At 36.8% G+C, this 19510-nt stretch overlaps 3 protein-coding genes across 7 annotated transcripts; 2 read left to right on the top strand and 1 right to left on the bottom strand.

The window, feature by feature from the left end:
• Window positions 1-205: 205 nt before the first annotated feature.
• Window positions 206-10816, top strand: LOC107675502 (thyroid receptor-interacting protein 6-like). Of its 5 annotated transcripts, XM_016469876.1 has the most exons (11): window positions 226-293; window positions 710-772; window positions 2795-3017; window positions 4015-4172; window positions 4668-4772; window positions 5454-6017; window positions 6882-6975; window positions 7078-7247; window positions 7355-7533; window positions 7735-7855; window positions 9015-10816. In XM_016469876.1, the coding sequence occupies exons 3-11, from the start codon at window positions 2804-2806 to the stop codon at window positions 9144-9146; spliced, it is 1737 nt and encodes a 578-aa protein (XP_016325362.1). In that variant the 5' UTR covers window positions 226-293; window positions 710-772; window positions 2795-2803; the 3' UTR covers window positions 9147-10816. The 5 variants fall into 5 exon arrangements, with proteins under 5 accessions (XP_016325359.1, XP_016325360.1, XP_016325361.1 ...); XM_016469873.1 differs by lacking the exon at window positions 710-772 and having other exon boundaries at window positions 206-293; XM_016469874.1 differs by lacking the exon at window positions 710-772 and having other exon boundaries at window positions 206-293; window positions 6885-6975.
• Window positions 10817-11147: 331 nt separating this feature from the next.
• sst5 (somatostatin 5) lies at window positions 11148-12905 on the bottom strand. Its single transcript, XM_016469845.1, has 3 exons — window positions 12843-12905; window positions 12597-12728; window positions 11148-11527 (listed from the first exon to the last, which is right to left on the bottom strand). Exons 1-3 carry the CDS (start codon window positions 12903-12905, stop codon window positions 11336-11338), a joined length of 387 nt encoding a protein of 128 aa, XP_016325331.1. The 3' UTR covers window positions 11148-11335.
• A 1433-nt stretch (window positions 12906-14338) lies between these two features.
• Window positions 14339-19201, top strand: snx15 (sorting nexin 15). The gene is made up of 8 exons (XM_016469847.1): window positions 14339-14560; window positions 14972-15007; window positions 15076-15196; window positions 15399-15514; window positions 16465-16810; window positions 16912-17061; window positions 17173-17382; window positions 18586-19201. The coding sequence occupies exons 1-8, from the start codon at window positions 14459-14461 to the stop codon at window positions 18696-18698; spliced, it is 1194 nt and encodes a 397-aa protein (XP_016325333.1). The 5' UTR covers window positions 14339-14458; the 3' UTR covers window positions 18699-19201.
• The last annotated feature ends 309 nt before the right edge of the window (window positions 19202-19510 follow it).

Genomic DNA, 19510 nt, shown 5'->3' on the forward strand with positions numbered 1-19510 from the left:
TGGGATGCAGCATCTATTCTATCTTCTTAATAGCAATAGAAAAATAATGTACTGTACTATGGAGGCGGGACTATCGTCCATGTATGACCAGAAACAGTTGGTGGCGGTATGTGCCTATGGTGCGGAATACGCCAAAAAATTCCAAAGAAGAAGAAGAATGTACTGTACTCTAATGTAAAAATAGATCGTAGTTAGTGTAAAGGTTAATGTTAATACAGCTTGCCATGTGGCGTCATGCGTTTGGACTGCCCCACACAGGCCTCTGTCAGACGCTGCTGGATCCTCCAGGAAAAGTAGGTTGCTAAAATTACACCGACAGAGAAATAAAAAGTAGTACACAAGTGTATTAGGTCAGCCACAAACCTAAAGCGAACACAGCTTGCCGATAGTGTTAACTCACAGCGTGTGAGAGTGTTCCTTTCAGAAGAAAAAATCTCGGTTAAATCAGCCCAGGCGACTTCGCATGATTTAACAAACAAATAAACAATGTAAACTGGATTCATTGTTGCTCACCGATAAAGTGAACGATCTAGGAGACTCGTTTATGCATTTAATGCTTAGGGCGTTTATTTATAATGTTTAACAGTTTAATTAATATAACTGCATTGTGTCTCGGGGCATCTGAGACTGCATGAACTAAACCCATAGAAATACCAGACGCACGGACGCAGCGCGCCGGTTCATTTCATAAGCTGATTTCATTTTGCAGATGAAAACGAGGCGAAGCGAAGCAGATGCTCGGTAGACTGGGAGTCTGCGGCGTTTTCAAGAGGTACGGGAAATTGTTAACGTCCTATTGTTAAAATAACCCAATAAACACAGGAGTAATATTAAATGAGTTATCGCAAACGTTCCTGCGCGGCAGTCGCGCTTTCATCATTCGATGTAACGTTGCGATGTACACGGGCTAATGCAGACGGACAGCTGCAGTAACACTATATATCGTAGATGAACGGGGTTTAAACGATGAAAAGCATTGTCATAAGGGTGATTCATCGGCCTAACAATCCCCGGCTTTGAGTACGAGTTTTCACGGATTGCAGTGCGATCCAAGGCGGTGAGGTTGGACATTTCTCTGAAACTTGCACATTTGTTTGGGTGTAGTTCACAAGTCACAGGTGAAAAATCCATCTTAAGATGTTTTTTATTCCGTTACATGATAGCTGGTTATTATCTGGTCCAAGCTGGAAGACTAGCAATAAACACACCTGCAATTGGGCTATTGGTTATATTAAGGGGGTCAAACTATTTTTGGTAGGCATGATAACTGATCAACCATAATTACCAGTTCAAAAACAGCTACCATCTTAAACTGGACTAGCCTGCACAGTTTTAAATTATTTTTGTGTTTTAATACTTAAGATTAGATCCTTTCTTATTGTGTTTACAGTAGGGCTGGGTTTTGACACAAATTTCGCGATTCGATTCTCATTCACAAGCTTGCGATTCGACATCGAGTATTTAGATATATCAGGTAACTTAGGCCTACAGTACATGCCAAATTTTCGCAAGGAAAAAAATCTCTCATCTATTGCTGTAAAATATACATGAGAGTTTGGTACTACGTTACTATAATATTGAAGGTTAAAATTGACTGATTTGTTAAAATTACACTTAATTAAGTTTTTAAAATAATAAAGTTACAATTACATAATAATATTTCTACTTAAAAAACATAATGGTGGCTGTCATAAAAACTTGATGAATTTATTCAAACATGAATTAAAAATTGACGAACAGTAAAATTTATAATGAATATGTTATATGGTGCATATATTTAGCAAAATTCCCCTCTCTACAGTTTATTTTTCTATCTGACTAAAGAGTTTATCGTCACCGAATGTTTTTTTCTGAGGTAAATGTGACTTTATGTGACATTGTTTACAAGCCGTTATATTGATGTCTTTGCGCGGCTGAAACACTGATTGAGCAATTACATGAGACAGGATAAGGATTGTAAAGTTGTACTCTTTCTTTTAACTTACCTTCGGATGTTTAGTCATGTTTATTTTGTGCTGAAACTGGTATTAATGTGGAGGAGATGATCAGTTCACGTGCGCCTCGCGTTGCGTCTGCTAAACTGAGGCGCTACAGCGATACAGCGATTCTTGGGATTTAAGAATTGATATTGTTCCATAAAAATGAGAATCGATTAATATCGAGATATCGATATTTTTTTACCCAAGCCTAGTTTACAGCATTTGTTAGCCTCTTATAATGTTGTGAGGTTTATTTGCTTTGTTTTCATAAGCTTAATAACACACCTCAGCACTTGGATACACGACATTGTCCAGCAGACACCAGATGGCTCAAATGAAAAATTGACCATTACACTACATTTCCTATATTAGTTTCATGAACAGACTCTGTAGATAAAGGATTGTGGATTAAGTGTTGGGGACAATGGCTATTGTTCCAATGGGAGACTTGAGAGAGGAACGAATACATTGCGAGTGCTGTGCACCTGTGGGAATTGAATTCATGTGTGTGAGAGAAATGCAGTTCAACTAAGGAACCATGGAATTCCCCTTTCGGCTGAGAATTGTTGCCTTTTCCTGCTTTTTAACTTGGCACCTATTGTTATCGTGGAAACCATGAGTTGCCACTGGAAACCCAACATCAACCTTTTTTGTGTAGTTACAGTTATGCATTTTTACAAGCTTGGACAGCACTGCTTTAGGGCCTTAACTCGTAGGTTTGCGGTAATTATGTTCAGAATGCACAAATAAGACACTTTGAAATGAAAGAAGTTACACAACAGTGACATCATTTGCATTCTGTGCTGTCCTTGTAGAAGCCTGGTATGTCTGGCCCAAACTGGCTGCCTCCAAGAACCCTGGGTAGCCCATATAGAGCCACAACACCAATGTCACACTCTGGCCACTCTGGCCCCGCTCTCTACAGACCTCCCAAGAAAGGTCTACCTGACCAGAGGCCCAAATATAACATGTATGACCAAAATGGTGGAACAGGAGGAAATGGTATGCCTGTAAGATACATGGCTACTGGACCTTCAGGTAAGAGCCCTATAACAGTAACATTTAAACTTTTATAGTGCATATTTATGCATCACGTTTTCTCCTCTGAGAAAATTGTTTCATTCTGTTGATACCCTTGAAAAGGATTTTAATCAAGTTAATCCATGTAGTTTAGAATTTAAATATCTTAAATAGATTACACTGCCTCTCATCATATTTGCTGAATGAAATCCAATACTTGTTTTTTGCCAATTTTGAGGTGATAATTCCAAAAAAGTGCCTGTTTTGCTCTTGCATGCGTCTCGCACTTTCTCACAAAATATGTTTAGCTTTCAACAGCTAGGCCTATTTGTAAGGTGAATAAGGTTTGCATTTTCCCTTAATCGCCAGAAAACTGCCACAAAGACATGATTCCTAACTTTGTCTGAGCCAGGTTATAATGGTTTGTTCAAATCTCTGCCTATTATCACATGTATGATGAGACAATATTTTATGCCTAATCCTGATTTTGAGGTTAGAATTATGGCCAGTGACAGAAGAAAGTGCAAAAATGACCCAGATGTTTTCTGATACATCTGTGGGTTATTGTATCTAAACATTGACAGAAAATTACAGATTTAAAACAAAACAAGACACGTGAATATATCCATACAGTATATGGCTCGGAGGTGGTCTTATTCAAATAGCTTGAAACCGCTTGCTGGATGACACAGTTTCAGACTCAGACAGCCCATAACAAACTGGCTGCGTGTTTTCTTTTCAGCTTTTCTTAGCTGACAGACACGCCAGAAACCCAACCAAATGCAAAAAAAGTGAAAAATTCATCCGATGTCCCCTTTAAAACTTTTGACATGTGACATGGTTCTTGTTAAAACTGTTTAAAATTGTCAACCTTACAAACACAGTTATATATGAAAAGCACAATTTTATGAAGCTCATTATATTGTCTGTTTTGAATTTTTTCTTAAGACACACATGTTTGAATACTATTTGACAGTTTGTGCTTCGTAAACTGAACTCATTTTTGTGTGCTCAGGTGGAACCATGCAACACCAGCATCAAGATGATCACTCAGGGTCTACTACCTACCACCCCTTGTCTCCACAATTAGGAGAACGATACTATGCTCCAGGCCAGGGGCCTAAAGAAGACCACCACACATGGAACCCCCGTATGGCCAGCCATGAACTTCATGTCAGTGACACCTGCATGTTCATTTATAATTATTATTTCTCAGCCGGACTTGTTGTGTTGTTCTAAATAGGATTGAAAGATAATTAAATTAATCAATTATTCCTAAAATGTCCCTAAATAAGGAAAAAAAGGGAAAGTCCACCCAAAAATGAATGTTCTGTCATCATTTACTCACCATCACATTCTTCCAAACCTGTGTGACTTATTTTCTTTTGCAAATCACAAAAGAAGATATTTTGAAGAATGTTGGAAACCAAACCTTTTCGGTTCCCATTGGCTTCTAATGCATTTTTTGTCCACACAATGGAAGTCAGTGAGAACCATACATTGTTACAGGTTTGGAACAACGTGAGGATGTACAAATGATGACAGAATTTTCAATTCTGGTTGAACTATTCCTTTAAATCTGTTTTTAAAACATTCCCCCGACATTTAGGCATTGTGTTCCTTAAATGTCTAAAATGTGAGTTTTGTTTGTGGCTGTTGTTTGCTCAGAATCGGGGATCAGAGAAGCACATCTCTACTATTGACGCAGAGATAGACTCTCTTACATGCATGCTGGCTGACCTGGACAGTCACCCTCAGAACTCAAGCACACAGGTACAACACACCTACTGCTTTTAAAACAAAAGCTAAAGAAATGTACACTTTTGGTATGTTAGTGAGTAAATGTGTTTGTTAAGGCTGGAATACACTACACAACTTAACTACACACTAAAATCTGAACAAATTTTGACCAATGTGTTGGAAGCGGGGGTTTTATTTTGGCAGCTTCTATCTTCTATAGTTGACTGCCTCGGTCTAATAAATTATTAGACAGAACTGTTTATCAAGAAAGTAAACATTGTATGAAAAAGTATTATAGTGTTTGGTTTTTGCTTGATATCATATATGTCGGCTTTATTGACCCATTAGCCACCCTGCTCTCTGAGATATTGGCATCGGCCATTAAAAAAACGATATTGGTCAAAAACTACCCATCATACTCTACATGATTTTCTGTGAAGTCTGTTAACTCCAATCTCTGCTCAAAATATGCAGATTGGCTTAATCACTAGCATTGACTCATCCAGACTTCAAATCGTCATGTAAAAAGTTGTGCAGTGTATTCTAGCCTTTAGGAAATGTTTAGTTTTGTGGTATTGTTGCATTGAATCTAATTGTTCTGATTCTGTTTTTGGGTTTTTTTTTGTTTTGTTTTTTTTAACTTTATCTTTAATTTTAAAAGAAAGTTTAAAACTTTTGTTTGTAAAAAAAAAAAAATTCTCATTTTTTCAACAGATGTATGACAATGTGCCTTACAGCAAGCACCTCCCTATTGACCGCTATAACCCTCCCAACCAGATGGGGGCTCCACCACCAAGCAGGCCATCAATGGGCTACCCCCCTCCACTCCAAAACCAGTACCACCCCGTCCCACCCTACACCTCTACGCCTCAGCCAGACTATGTTTACTCCTCCGTCGCCTCTTCCGTCCACAAACCTTACCCACAACCAGTGCCTGCCTCCTATACCACCGCCTCCACCCCAACTGGTCCACACTTCACCGTACAGGTGAAAACGGCTCAGCCCGTCACCTATTCTCAGAGCGGACGGCAGGCAGAGCAAGCTTACACCCCTCCACCACCCTGCCACCATGCCTCTCGCCCCCCTCAGCAAGAACGGCCACATTATGAGCCACAGGGACAAGGCTGGTACCCAGCGCCGCCACCTCCTGCACAAGAACCTCTTGGAGATCCAGCTGCCTATAAGGGGGGATCAGGAAATATGTCAGGAGGGAGAGCCGGCCAGGGACCACCGGTGAAGAAGAGTCAAGACCAAGTGTCAGCATATCAGTCTAACAAGGTAAGACTTATTTGTCGGTGAGGTCGATGCTGGTTTGTCAAGTTGCAGCAGAGATGGAAATTTATGTCATGAATATGAACACACAATTTCTGATTATGGACATCCCTCAAAACAATACATTTCAAGAAATATATAATATTAATTGTCCTTCAATGCAAATTAAATACAATGTATTATAGTTTACATTTACATTGAATGCAATTAGCTAAACTTTTTAGAGTGCTTAAGTAGGACATAAGAATATAACATCTTTATATGTAATTGCGTGATGACTTGTTTGTCTTTGTAATATGGTTTAAGTGACAAGCATTTATGGTAAATTAAAATACACTGTAATGTAATTTCTGTTGAAATTTGTATTTAAATATATTTGTAATTACACATTTAAAATATTTACTTTAAATGTTCTATTGAATAACACATTACAGTTACAATTACAAGTACTTTACACGTGCTTTAGTATGCTAGTCAACACATCAAAATAAATGTACTTCTTTAAAGCACATAAAAAAGATGATTTAAAATGTACCTTAAAGTAAAACTTTTAATTTGACGTTAGTAGTAATTTTTTTAAATGTTTACTTAAATTAAGTGTTAAGAAACAATCTTATTATATGCAAGTACATTTTTTGACAATAGACTTTTAAGATTTGAAGCACACTACAAATGTACATGTAATACAATTAACTGCACTTTGATTTCACAAGGGTTGTGAACATGTCTGAGAGGTAGTGTGATTTTGTGTGTTTTAACTCGGCAGAAAGCATGAGACTATAAAGAATGCATCTTTATAAGAAAGATAAAATATATACAAAGTGAACAGTAAAAATGTTTCATATGTCCAGTATACTTATGTTCTGCCAGCAGGGGGCAGCACCACATCATGAGGAAGAGTTGGAACGACTCACCAAGAAGTTGGTGTATGACATGAATCATCCCCCTACTGAGGAATATTTTGGTATGCTCCAATATTTTACATCCTCATTGTTGTGCTTTTGCTTTTACTTATTTTATGTTTCAATCAGGGTGTAATGGATTTCTCTCGCTGTCTTTCTCTCAGGTCGATGTGCTCGGTGTGGGGATAATGTTCTGGGAGATGGCAGTGGCTGTATTGCCATGGAGCAGGTGTTTCACGTGGAGTGTTTCACCTGTATCACCTGTCATGCCCGTCTGAGAGGCCAGCCCTTCTATGCACTAGACAGGAAGAGCTACTGCGAGAGCTGCTACATAGTGAGTTCTATTTATCTGTCAACTTCTCTTGGTTTCTGCCCTTTATTGTATGTTTTTTTCTTTCGACATTCAAACTTTTCTCACTTGTTCTTCCTCTCTGCTCACAGAGCACACTTGAGCGCTGTTCGAAATGCTCGGAGCCGATCCTAGACCGGATCCTGAGGGCGATGGGAAAGGCTTACCACCCTCGCTGTTTCACGTGTGTGGTTTGCGGCTGTTGCCTGGATGGAGTGCCTTTTACTGTAGATGCCACATCTCAGATCCACTGTATTGAGGACTTTCACAGGTACTCAGCAACTTTTTTTTTCTGTTTCTGTGTGGTGTGAAGTCTCTGTTTCTACAATCAAATGCAGATAGTGGAATGCCTTGTTGTTTTTCCCCACTAAATCTTTGCTGTTTTTGAATGGATATGAGGTTCTACCAAATGTCTGACCAGTTACTACATGGATTTTATTATTAAAACCTTGTTTGCTGCTGCTTTGAACAGGAAGTTTGCTCCCCGCTGCTCAGTATGTGGCCAGCCCATAATGCCAGAGCCTGGGCAGGAGGAGACAGTCAGGATCGTTGCACTGGATCGCAGTTTCCATGTTAACTGCTACGTATGTGAGGTAAGAACTTTGAGGCTGCCATAAATTTTGTGTTTGTTGTTAAATTATGGATGTAATGCAGAAACTCTGTATTTGAAACCTTTTGTTTTCAGTTCGGTTGCATTTAGGGGCGAGTGAAATTTGACTGAAAAATATTTCACTTTTTGTTGTGATTTAGCTGATAATTATAATTAGGATAATAAATAAAAAGGAAAAATAATCTGACCTTTTTAAATGTGTGCCTCACTTTTGTCAAATTCTTACATTCAATCAATTAAGGCAAGACACTACAGGTGAATAGGGTAATTATAGATAGGTATCACCATACTTTCCCCAGAATTGTTTTGTATTACAAATTATCTAAAAATGTAATGTGTAAATATGCAGATGAGGCATTTTCTAATTAAATATGCACAAATTTGCATAAATGTCCAGAATTGAAATCTGAACATTGGATAGGATTTTTTTTTTTTTTTTACAAAGGGGATATTGGATATTTCATTTTATCACTCCATAAATCAGAAAAAAACGTCTGGAAAAAAATCATTTTTACAGTGTTTTTAGGCATAAAATGATAAATATATATCATGCGAATGATATTTGAACAAATCCCTGTGTAAACGCCTTCAGAATATAGATAGCCATAAAAGTGGAAAGGTTGATCTATGTAAGTGCTCCTGAAATTAAGATATAATATATTTTTAGAAGTAATTTTGAGAAAACTGCCTTTAAAGGTATTCTACAGCAAAGCTATGCAAAATTTGGGATTTTGGATGCTTTTTTCCACTATTGTAAAAGAAGACAAATTATGGAAGCAAAATAGCCAGTGCCTGAAAATAAAAAGTTGTTTTGCCTGTAGTGTTGTGCCTTAAGTAAATTAGAATAATTACACACTTACAGGGCTGTTAACAAATCAAATGAAATCAGCATCAACAAAAGCCATCTTTGCACTGCAGAGGTGACACAGAAGCTGTCTGTTTACACATTCAGATGTATTTACACATTGTTAAATGCAGCTCAGAGGTGGCATGAATGCATTTACACTGCAGTTGCAATTGCATGAATAATACTATAAGATTAATTACTTAAAATAAAATTTTGAATGTGAAATTATGTAAATGCATAATAATAAGTGAAATGGACTAAATTAGTGCTAAAGAAAACTGTGTTTGGGTTGCAGGACTGTGGTCTTCTCCTCTCTTCAGAGGGCGAGGGAAGAGGCTGCTATCCCCTAGACGGACACATTCTGTGCAAGAGCTGCAGCGCCCGTCGCATCCAAGATCTTTCTGCCAAAATCTCCACTGACTGCTAATGCCCCTGTCCCGTCACTCTGTGCCCTTTCTCTCCTTCATGGTTATTCTTCAGAATGTACCACTATCTAAACATCCACCACCTGGCATTTCTTCCATCCTTGACTTTACGTGTTGATCGCACAAATAATATGAAGACGTCCCTCTCAGGGTAGCATAGAGCTGAGGAGAAAAAATAGCTCTTGTGCTTAGAGTAGTTTCACTGGAAAACTGTTTCCTCGAGAATATAGAAAAACAGGTGGTGAATGAAATATGATGATGTTTGTGTATAATCCTCAGCGTATGTGTGTTCATACAAAATGTGAGTCTTGTGAACAGGGTGCATTTCTTCCTTTGGAGAAGCAGTCACTTTTAGAACACTAAAATAACCTTCAATGGAAATATAGTAAAAATGACAGTTTCCTCAAATAATGCCCCAATTCTGCTGGCAGTTGGGGTCACTTCATATTGTCCCCATTCAGATCATCTCTGTTCTTTTATCCTCTCAAAAACAAAAACTCATTATTTTAATACTTGAAATCATGATTGTTGAAGGATATTATTACTGTGCTTCGTTTACTGGCTTGATATTGGTTCATTGTCATTGCATTCATCATGATGCTAATGAGAATTCTGGGAAAAAGGTGGGAAAAGTTTAACACGGGCAGCTGTTTTGTTCTGATTTCCCTGCAGTCTCTAGCTCTAGGTTTATGCTGATTTCTGAAACTGTTACAAGAGACGTGTTGTCAGATAGGAATGAAGGGTCAGTGTATTTAATGACCGCTTCAGTGAAGGAAATCTTTTGACAGGTGTGTGTTGGATCAAAGTGGTTGATTTCATTTTAAAGCTGTGTAGCTGCTGTCAGGTAATTGAGTTTTCTGCTACATGGCAGCAGGGTGGATCATTTTCAAGGAGTTTGAATAGTGAGAGAAATAGAGAGCGATTATGGAAAGGAATCTACTAGGTTAGATGAAGGACAAATGTGGCTTCTTATTAGAAACAGAACGTTTCTCATAACATCAAGGAACTTAGTCGCAATTTTGTTACTAAATATACATTGATTAATGCCTAACAGAAGGTAAATGGTCAAGTATGAAGGTTACAAGGAAAAGTACGTACTGGAGAAATGACTTTCAGATTGTTACACAGAGATTGTTACTGATTTTGCTTTATTTTTTTACGTCTCCTTTTCTGGATTTGCTTTATATTATATCAAAATGCATTTTTAATTGTCTTGTTATTTGAATAATGTGTAGCAGCGAGCATCCATTGCTTAATGCTATTATATAAAAAAGGTTTCAAATAAGGTGTTGATTGTTTGAAGCAAAATAATTAAGTGCTGGTGTTTGTGCTGATGAATGATTGCAATTATCAAGAAACTAAAAGCATAAAGTGGTTCAGATGGTTGCATGCTTTATTTATTGATTTGTCTGGAATAGTTTGTAAGATTATTCCAACATAGTGCCATCTGGTCAATTTGCTGCCAAAAAACTTTTTCTAAACCTGTCATTGCAGATGATTGCTAATTGATAAAGTGTCCTCGTACTGCACAGTCTGTTTTAATGGCTGATTTACTTTGTAAGCTGCCAATTTATTTCAGGGCATGTTTGGATGAGTTTGCTTTTTTTCTCTGTTGTTGATTGTAGGGAGAGAAAAGGATCAGTTTTATAAATTCATCTGTTTTTACTGCAAATGTGTATTGACTTCTAGTTTGTACTGGCCATTGTTCTGATTTATGATTTGATGAACTGTGGGAAAAAAAATGACAGTTGCTGTTTGCATTACATCGCATAGAACCAATCACACATAAGCACACTTTCACTGATCACGCTGTATTACAGAGGCAATCCAATGACATTGTTGCATGGTCAACACAAAAACCTCTATATCAAGATTTTTTCAATTTAATTTAAACTTTAATATAATCACTGGCAGTCAATTCTAGTAGTACCCATAAAACAAATATTTTATAGCATACAGTACATAAACTCTCTTTGTACTGGAATAGTATTACTGGTGTCATGTGCTGGTGAATTTAAGAATATTCTTGGTTAATACAGATGGTGTAAGATAGAGGAGAAACTGAAGAACATATAGATTGGTTATTACAATCCATGATGTATGCACAGGACCAGAAATCCTCTTAATATTGATGCCTACACAAGTTTAACAATGTTGAAAGGGTATTGAAATTTTAAACCAAGCAGGTTGATTAACAAGAGGTGAAGGTCTTCCAGTAGAAATTCCGGCAGCCTGCTTTGCATTCTCGTTGGGAGAGGGGAATCTGGCGGACCACTTCATTACGAGCCTCAAGATCATCAATGCTTTCAAGAGCATTTTTCTCCTCAGGTGCCACCGACTCAGAAAGCTGCTTCAGAAGAAGCAAACGAGAGAGATCCTGAAGCTGAAGAGAGAAAAGAATGAAGATTCAGAAACTTCATTGTCAAAAAGAAAAACAAGACTCGAATTTGAACTTGCTTTGGTACTTAGACATGCATGTTATTATTTTCTATATTTACACGGACATTACCTTCCCAACTAAGTGCACTGTAAAAACAAATGTAATTAAGGTGTAAATAAAGATTATTGGAGTATGTTTTACAATAAAATACCATTCATTCTTTCTACTTTGAAATTTCACATTTTATTCAATGTGTTACTTGCTGTTTCTTTGTAATTATTTGTGGTATTTATTAGCAATTTCTGAGTGACAACAATTTTCACTAAGAAATTGCTAGTAAATTTGACAACGTTTTACAGTAAGGTTTTATTTATTAACATTATATAACTACATGCAAAATATTTCTAAAATATGTATTATTCTTAATGTTAATTTCAATATTTAGTAATACATTACTAAAATCAAAAGTTGTATCTGAAGTATTTAATAGAACTGAGCCAACAGCTGAAATTTATGGTAACACTTCGCAAGCCAAGTCCCATGAACGTTAGTGCATTAGCTAAAAATTAGCAATACATTTGTTGCAGCATTTATTAATCTATGTAAAAAATACAATTCGTCAACTATACTAAATGTTGACATTAACATGAACTAAGATTGATGAATGGTTTAGAAGTATTTTTCATTGTTAGTTCATGTTTACTAATGTAGTTAACTAATGTTAATAAATTAAACCTTATTGTAAAGTGTTACCAAATTTACTAGCAATTTCTAAGATTTTTTTTTTCAAAATCCTAAAAAATGGCTTTGAAAATATTTTTAATCACAAATTCATAGTCAAATTTACAATTAGTTATAAAGAAATGGCAAGTAACACATTAAATTAAACATGAAATTAAACTGAAATAGTAATTTCTTGTAAAACATACTCCAATAATCTTTTTTATTTACAATTTAAAAAAAAACAAAAAACTTTTTTTACCTTTTTTTTCATTGTACACTGAAAAATGGTGTAGAAACAATTAACAGATTGAATCAAACATCGAATTTTGAAAAACAATTTCTGTCTTGCCTCATTCTCCTTGGGATCCACTTCTGATCGTAGCAGCTGGAGCATCATGTCTCCTCTTGGTGCCGAACTGACGCTGCAAAGCAGCAAAGACACGGACAGAGTCACCAAAACCACCTGTAATGGGGAGAACATCTTTTCAGGAATGTAAAACACTGCGTTTTAGAGGGGTTTAAGGACAGGCTTTTATAGGCACCAAAGGTGGGATCCTGGGGTCGATTAGAGAGCATGTATTGGTCGAAACATAACCACAAAGGAAGATGGTGGTGGTGTGTGGGTGTAGAGGAGCAGGGGTAAAGGGTGAAGAGACATTTGTGCGTGAGGAGGGACTCCCAGACCCAGTAGGAAAGATGTTTGATAAGGTCACACCAAGGTGTTACTTTTGCATCAGAAGCCTTATCAATTCTGTCATTTGCAATGATATATTATGTAAAAATGGATCGTCTAGGACTGAAATATACTCCTTTTTGACAGGTGAGATGTTATTAACTTCAGTGGCAAGGTACTAATGAACTGGTAGGGTGTTAATTATGACAGGGTGATGATGCTATTATGTTCCGGTAAGGCGTGTGGTGTCACTTGTAATTTGAAGATCCATGAATTTCTGTGTCTTGTTCTCACTATGAGGTCCTTGTTAGACTCAGGAATTAATGATGCGAAGTGACTCAAATGTTAATAGGCCTGCTAAGTCATTATTTCACACCATCTTCCATCTCTGGTGATTTAGTTGACTGCATTGCATATACAGAGAATGAGAGGTCCTGACTATCTGATCAAATTTGATACTCGTGTGTGTGGATGATATCAAATATGTTTGCAGCTATACGTGACATTAGTCTAAATCCCACACATGAACCAAGACTTCGAGATCTCAGAGGGCAATTACTCAGACTTGGCCGTCTCAATGGGTGACCATTAACATTTACAAAGGAGAGGTGGGCATGTCAGCGCTATGGGCATCATGCTGGGCATGTAAATGAGGCCCGTCTCATCCTTGGTTTAATATGTGTGAAGTAAATAAGAATTATTAATAATTTAGTCTATCTATCTATCTATCTATCTATCTATCTATCTATCTATCTATCTTAAGATTGTTTCGAAAAATGTGCCAAAGCAATTGAGAAAAACTGTAAATAAAATGGTTATATTCTGACCTGCACTTTGAGCTACATTCATAGCCTATGTGAAAGGTGCAAACCCTTTTTTATATATAGAAATATTATAGAAATATTAAACAAAATGGTGTATGCAATGTATAGTTTTGTTAAATAATAATATTTAATCTTTTATTATGTTAATACTTTATTATTTCAGTTTTTTTTTGTTCATTTGTATTTGAAAAAAAAATTATTTAAAAGCATTTTAGCATAAAGGCTGCAACATAAAATGTGAAAAATATATAAAAAATATAACAGTTTCATATAAAATAATTTTCACTAAATGGCAGGCTCACGATGGTTTGATATAACTTGATTACAAATACATTGCACTTACATAGTCCCATAATTATTTTATTTATTTTATTTTATTTATCATGTGTCTAAAAACTATCAGTGTACACACTCATGCAAATATTCCCTAAACAAAGGCGCCCACATGGATGTCTTCTTTACTGCTGTTGGTCCACAACTGGGTCAAACGCTTTCATTTATCAGCACGTTCAGTGAAGACACCATAGACAAAAATCATAACTTGACCTGTATTTTGAAAGGGATATCAGCTGTTATCAGTCTGCGCATGCGCGCGCCACAAAGCAGGAAGTATCTGTTCCAAACTGACAACAGTCCAACACAGTACCAGTCACAGCCGCTTGATTCTGTCCCCATATTGATTTTACTGTAAATTTAAACATATATGTGACAGTGATGTCTCGAAAGACCAAAAAAGAGGAATATTACCGCTCTTTCACTGCGACAGATCCACGCACACACGAGAAAGGACACACGGAATATAAAGTAACAGCAAGGGTTAGTAGCAAGATCAAATCTCAATACCACAGAGAGGAATTATTTTGTTTTGAATGGACTGTTGTGTTGATTCCAGTTATCTTATTTATTAATATTCTAAATAACCAAGATATGTATCATTTACTCGTCAACTGCTTTGTACACTTTGATAAACTGTGCTTCATAACTACAGAAACAATATATCAAGATAACTGATCCTCATAGAGAGTGTTAATAGCTACTAGTACAAGGCATTGCTAATCTGGTTTGCTTTGAAACTCGTGATTTAAACAGTCTGGAATGAGGTCACGTGACTCCAGTGTCTCATGCCCCAGTCTCCCCCTTCCTCATTCATGCTTCTAATAATCAGCCCTTTCAAATCCTCTCCCTTTGGTGTAATGTGGTTTCACTTATCTGTGTCTTTCTCCACAGTTTGTATCAAAGACACAGCCGGCGAATGTTAAAGAGGTATGATTATCCTTGTGTTTTTGCATTTGTGCATGTTGCATTGGGCTCATTGTTGGTTTGATTGGCAGGTTGTGGTGTGGAGGAGGTACTCAGAGCTGAAGAAATTACATGGAGAGCTGGCGTACACTCATAGGAACCTGTTCAGACGACAAGAGGAGTTTCCCCCTTTTCCACGAGCTCAGGTTTTTGGTAAGGTCAACGGAATTGCTGAGACATGATGCAAACAAAAGATTTATGACCTGGTTCATCTTCTTTAAAAAAAAAAAATAATAATAATTTCAGTTGCATTTTTTATGACTGTAAGTCTGTTTTTTTGTATTTGTCTAACATCTCCCTCTCCTGTCTCTATTCTCTGTTTTGTCATTTATTTCTCTGTGTCTCGCTCTCACAGGGCGTTTTGATGAGGCTGTGATTGAAGAGAGGAGGAAAGCAACTGAGGCCATGCTGCTCTTCACTACAAATATTCCTGCTCTGTACAACAGCCCTCAACTCAAAGAATTCTTCAGGGTTAAGACATATACAGACCTTATGAGAAATGCATTTATATCATTTATTCTATTTTATTTTTTACCTGTAAAATCTGTACACTGCCATTTAAAAGTTTGGGGTTAGCATGATTTATTTATTTATTTATTTATTTTTCTTTAAAGAAATTAATACTTTTATTCAGCAAGGATGCATTAAACTGATCAAAAGTGACAGTAATGTATCATAAACCGAAGATCACGGGTTCATACCCCATCCGTGCCTCCTCCAAAAAAAAAGTGAAAGTAAAGACTTTTACATTGTTACAGAAAATTCTGTTTTATTACTGGTTAGTTTATTCTATTCCGCATAAGAATCCTGAAAAGAAACGTATCACAGTTTTCACAAAAGTATTAAGCAGCACAACTGTTTTTCAACACTGATAATAATAAAGGTAAATGTTTAAACTGTGAAACTGTGGTATTTATGTGAAATTGAATTTTCTGTAAAAGTCTTAACTGTCACTTTTCATCAATTCAGCATATTAGAATGATTTCTGAAGGATCATGTGACACTAAAGACTGGAGTAATGACTGCTGAAAATTCAATAAATAAATTCAATAAATTCAAATATTTGAAATTAAAATAATATTTCACAATTTTACATTTTTTTCTTCTGACTTTTTATATCAAATAAATGCATGGATAAAATATTGTATTATATATATAATCTGTAATGTTTATATATATATATATATATATATATATATATATCACCCTTTTCAGAGTGCATCGAAGATCAAAAAAGCACTCTAAAACTACCATAAGTTGTCCATACATATGCAACCTGTGTGGTATGTTTGTCTGATTTTGTGTCTTGTTGACTTCCCATTGTCCTGATGCCTGTCATACAGGTTTGGAACAACATGAGGGTGAGTAAATGACAATGTTTATTTTTGGTAATCCCTTTGGTCTTTTTTCTCCTGTCTCAGGGAGGAGAAGTGAGAAGACCAATGGAGACAGCTGCCATTTCTACATCTCTTCCGCCGCCTCTTATTCCCCTACCTGAGAGGAACGCTGAGCTGTTGGCTGAAGAGGAGACAGGAAGAGAGGCTCCTATCCAGGCCCAGGAGCTGGAGTCCGACCAAAGACTGACAGATCTAACCCAACCTGAAATGGCCGTTGAGGCTTTCAGTGACATGGAAAGCAGCCCCACACAAGAAACACAAACAGAAACGGAAATACAAGGCCTGACAGAAAAAGAGAGAGAGACTGACATCCCGACACATAAGAATAATGGCACAGACCAATGCGCTGCTGCTACCGACACTACAACACGTTAGTTTGTTACAGTTATCAATCCTAAAAAGGCTTTTGGTTCTGTTTTTATTTGATTTCCACCATAGCAAATTGTTCCATTGCTGCTCTTCATCTTCCAGCTGTCTCACTTGAAATTCCGGGCTCTCCAGTCGACCAATCAGAAGAGTTTGATTCACTGTTTGACTCAGGAATGGACGAACATTCATACAAGGCCCCACCTCCGCTTTCAGATACAGACCTCGCCATTTTTGACCCATGTGCCAAAGAAGGTAATGAAGTCTGCAGTTTAACTCATCATTTCTACATATAATTGGTTTGCTTGGTTTTTTTTTTGGTTTTTAATGCAAACCTCACTCTCATCACCTTACTCAATCTTTCAGATCAACCATATGGATCACCCAGCCATGCTGAACTCCTGTCCGTTCCTCTAACCGGTCCAGATGGGACTGAGTCTGCTGGAGATGTGAGCTACGTGTACCAGGCCAATGAAGAGCTGAATGCTGCCAAGGAACGAGAGCGAGAGGGCGAATACAATACAGCAGTACAACGATATAGGACGGCTGTTGATATATTTATGAAAGGAGTGCAAGGTAAGAGAAGGAGGCTGTTCTTGATAGTAGACTAACAAACTGCAGTGTCCCACAATGCATGTGCTTGACTTCCATTTCCAGTGTGACTAATGAACTAAAAGTTATAACGTGTACAAAATTGAGGGTAAAATGCAAAATTTTGTGGTTGGTGAGATTTATTAATATTATTGAAAGAAGTAAGAAAAAATACAGTAAAAAAGGCAGTAATATTGTGAAATATTATTACAATTTTAAATGCCTGTTTTCTATTTTAATATATTTAAAAATGTAATTTATTCCTGTGATGACAAAGCTGAATTTTCAGCATCATTACTTCAGTCTTCAGTGTCACGTAATCCTTCAGAAATCATTCTAATATGCAGATTTGGTGCGCAAGAAACATTTCTTATCATTATCGATGTTGAAAACAGTTGTGCTGCTTAATATTTTTGTGGAAACTGTGATACATTTTTTTTCAGGATTCTTTAATGAATAGACAGTTCAAAAGAGCAGCATTTATTTGAATTCGAAATATTTTGTAACATTATAAATCTTATTACTGTCACTTTTGATCAATTTTATATGTCCTTGCTGAACAAAAGTATTAATTTCTTAAAAAAAAAAAAATAATCATACTCACCCTAAGCGTTTGAATGGTAGTGTATATTTATTTAAAACTGGATGCCATTTTCTCTATAATAAAAAATATATAAAAAATAAACACCCCTCGATCAACTGAATGGCTGCAGGCAGATGTGTTGGAAAAAATAAGAGAGAAGTATGAATCCTGCACACTGCTGTAGCTTGTTAGAACTCCAATATTTAATGACACAGCAATGTTTTAATAAACTGCATGACCAAAACATTGCTGTTTCAATGAATATTGTCGTTTTTTTTTTCTTTTTGTTTTCCATCTAAATAAAAACAAAATTGAAAAACTGGCAGATTACATATGCAGATTGCAGATCCTAAATCAGCCAAATGCCAGTTTGCTGTGGTCAGGATGACCCTGGCATGATGAAATTATTTGAGAGGAAAGAGCAGAGTACCTCTCAACACAAGGACATTAACATGCAATGTATTTTTTTCCCTCAAAGCAGGAAATGAGCTCTATTTGGATGCAATACAAAAGATTTAAATGGTAGGAACGAAACTAAACCTCACAACATCCCTTTATTCTACCCTTTTTCTCTTCTCTTTCTATTACTCATTGTCTCTGGCTAGGAGATGTAGATTTGAAGAGGAGAGAAGCAGTGAAGAGGAAGATTGCTGAAATCCTAGAGCATGCGGAGAGACTTCTCTCCATACAGACTCCCACTCACGAGCACAATACATAGAGAAACAATTTAAACACACACACATACATACTAACTCAAGCTTCATCAAACCTGGGATACCCAAGCGCACTCCCACATACGTACTCTCATCAACCTGAGTTTTGACTAACGCACGCACGCACACACACACACACACATACACGCATATTGAAACAGTTCCACCACAGTTTCACTTAAGTGCAACTCGCCAGCCACCCACACAGTCAACATACACACATACACGCACACACACTTGACTCCCACACTTACGCTTCCCGTTACACTTGTAAGATAAGTACTATACTCCCTGCACTGTAAGACCACCACAACAGATTTCTACTTAATTTGACACTATTTTAACTTAATAATCTGATTTTCTGAGCCTAAAAACTGGAAATGTCTTTTTTTTTTTTTTAATCCAGTGGTTGATCTGTTGTGTGAATGAAGCTGTTATGTTACGTAAATGACTGTGTTTAACTGAAGACATTGCCTTTTCAGTGAATTCTGCCTGTTTTGTAAATTATAAGTAATTTAATATATAAATTATTATCAACATGAAATGGCATTTGCAACCTATTTTACTTCCATAATGTGACATTTCAGTGTGGAACAGGATGTTCAGTGTGTAAGGGGTTTGATTCCATCCATTGGGAATTGATTGGATGGGTGGGCGTTTCATACCAGAGTTTACAGTCGATTGTAGAAGGCTACTCCACTCCTGAAACAGTGTGCTTCATTTTGGGGAGGCTGTCGTTATTGGCTATTATTGCTGTAGCATTTATTACATTAGCATTAGCTGGCATTAAATTGCTGCATGGGATATTGGCAAGCAA

Source organism: Sinocyclocheilus anshuiensis, unplaced genomic scaffold, assembly GCF_001515605.1.
Source record: "Sinocyclocheilus anshuiensis isolate Anshui unplaced genomic scaffold, SAMN03320099.WGS_v1.1 scaffold1968, whole genome shotgun sequence".
Lineage (NCBI taxonomy): Eukaryota > Metazoa > Chordata > Actinopteri > Cypriniformes > Cyprinidae > Sinocyclocheilus > Sinocyclocheilus anshuiensis.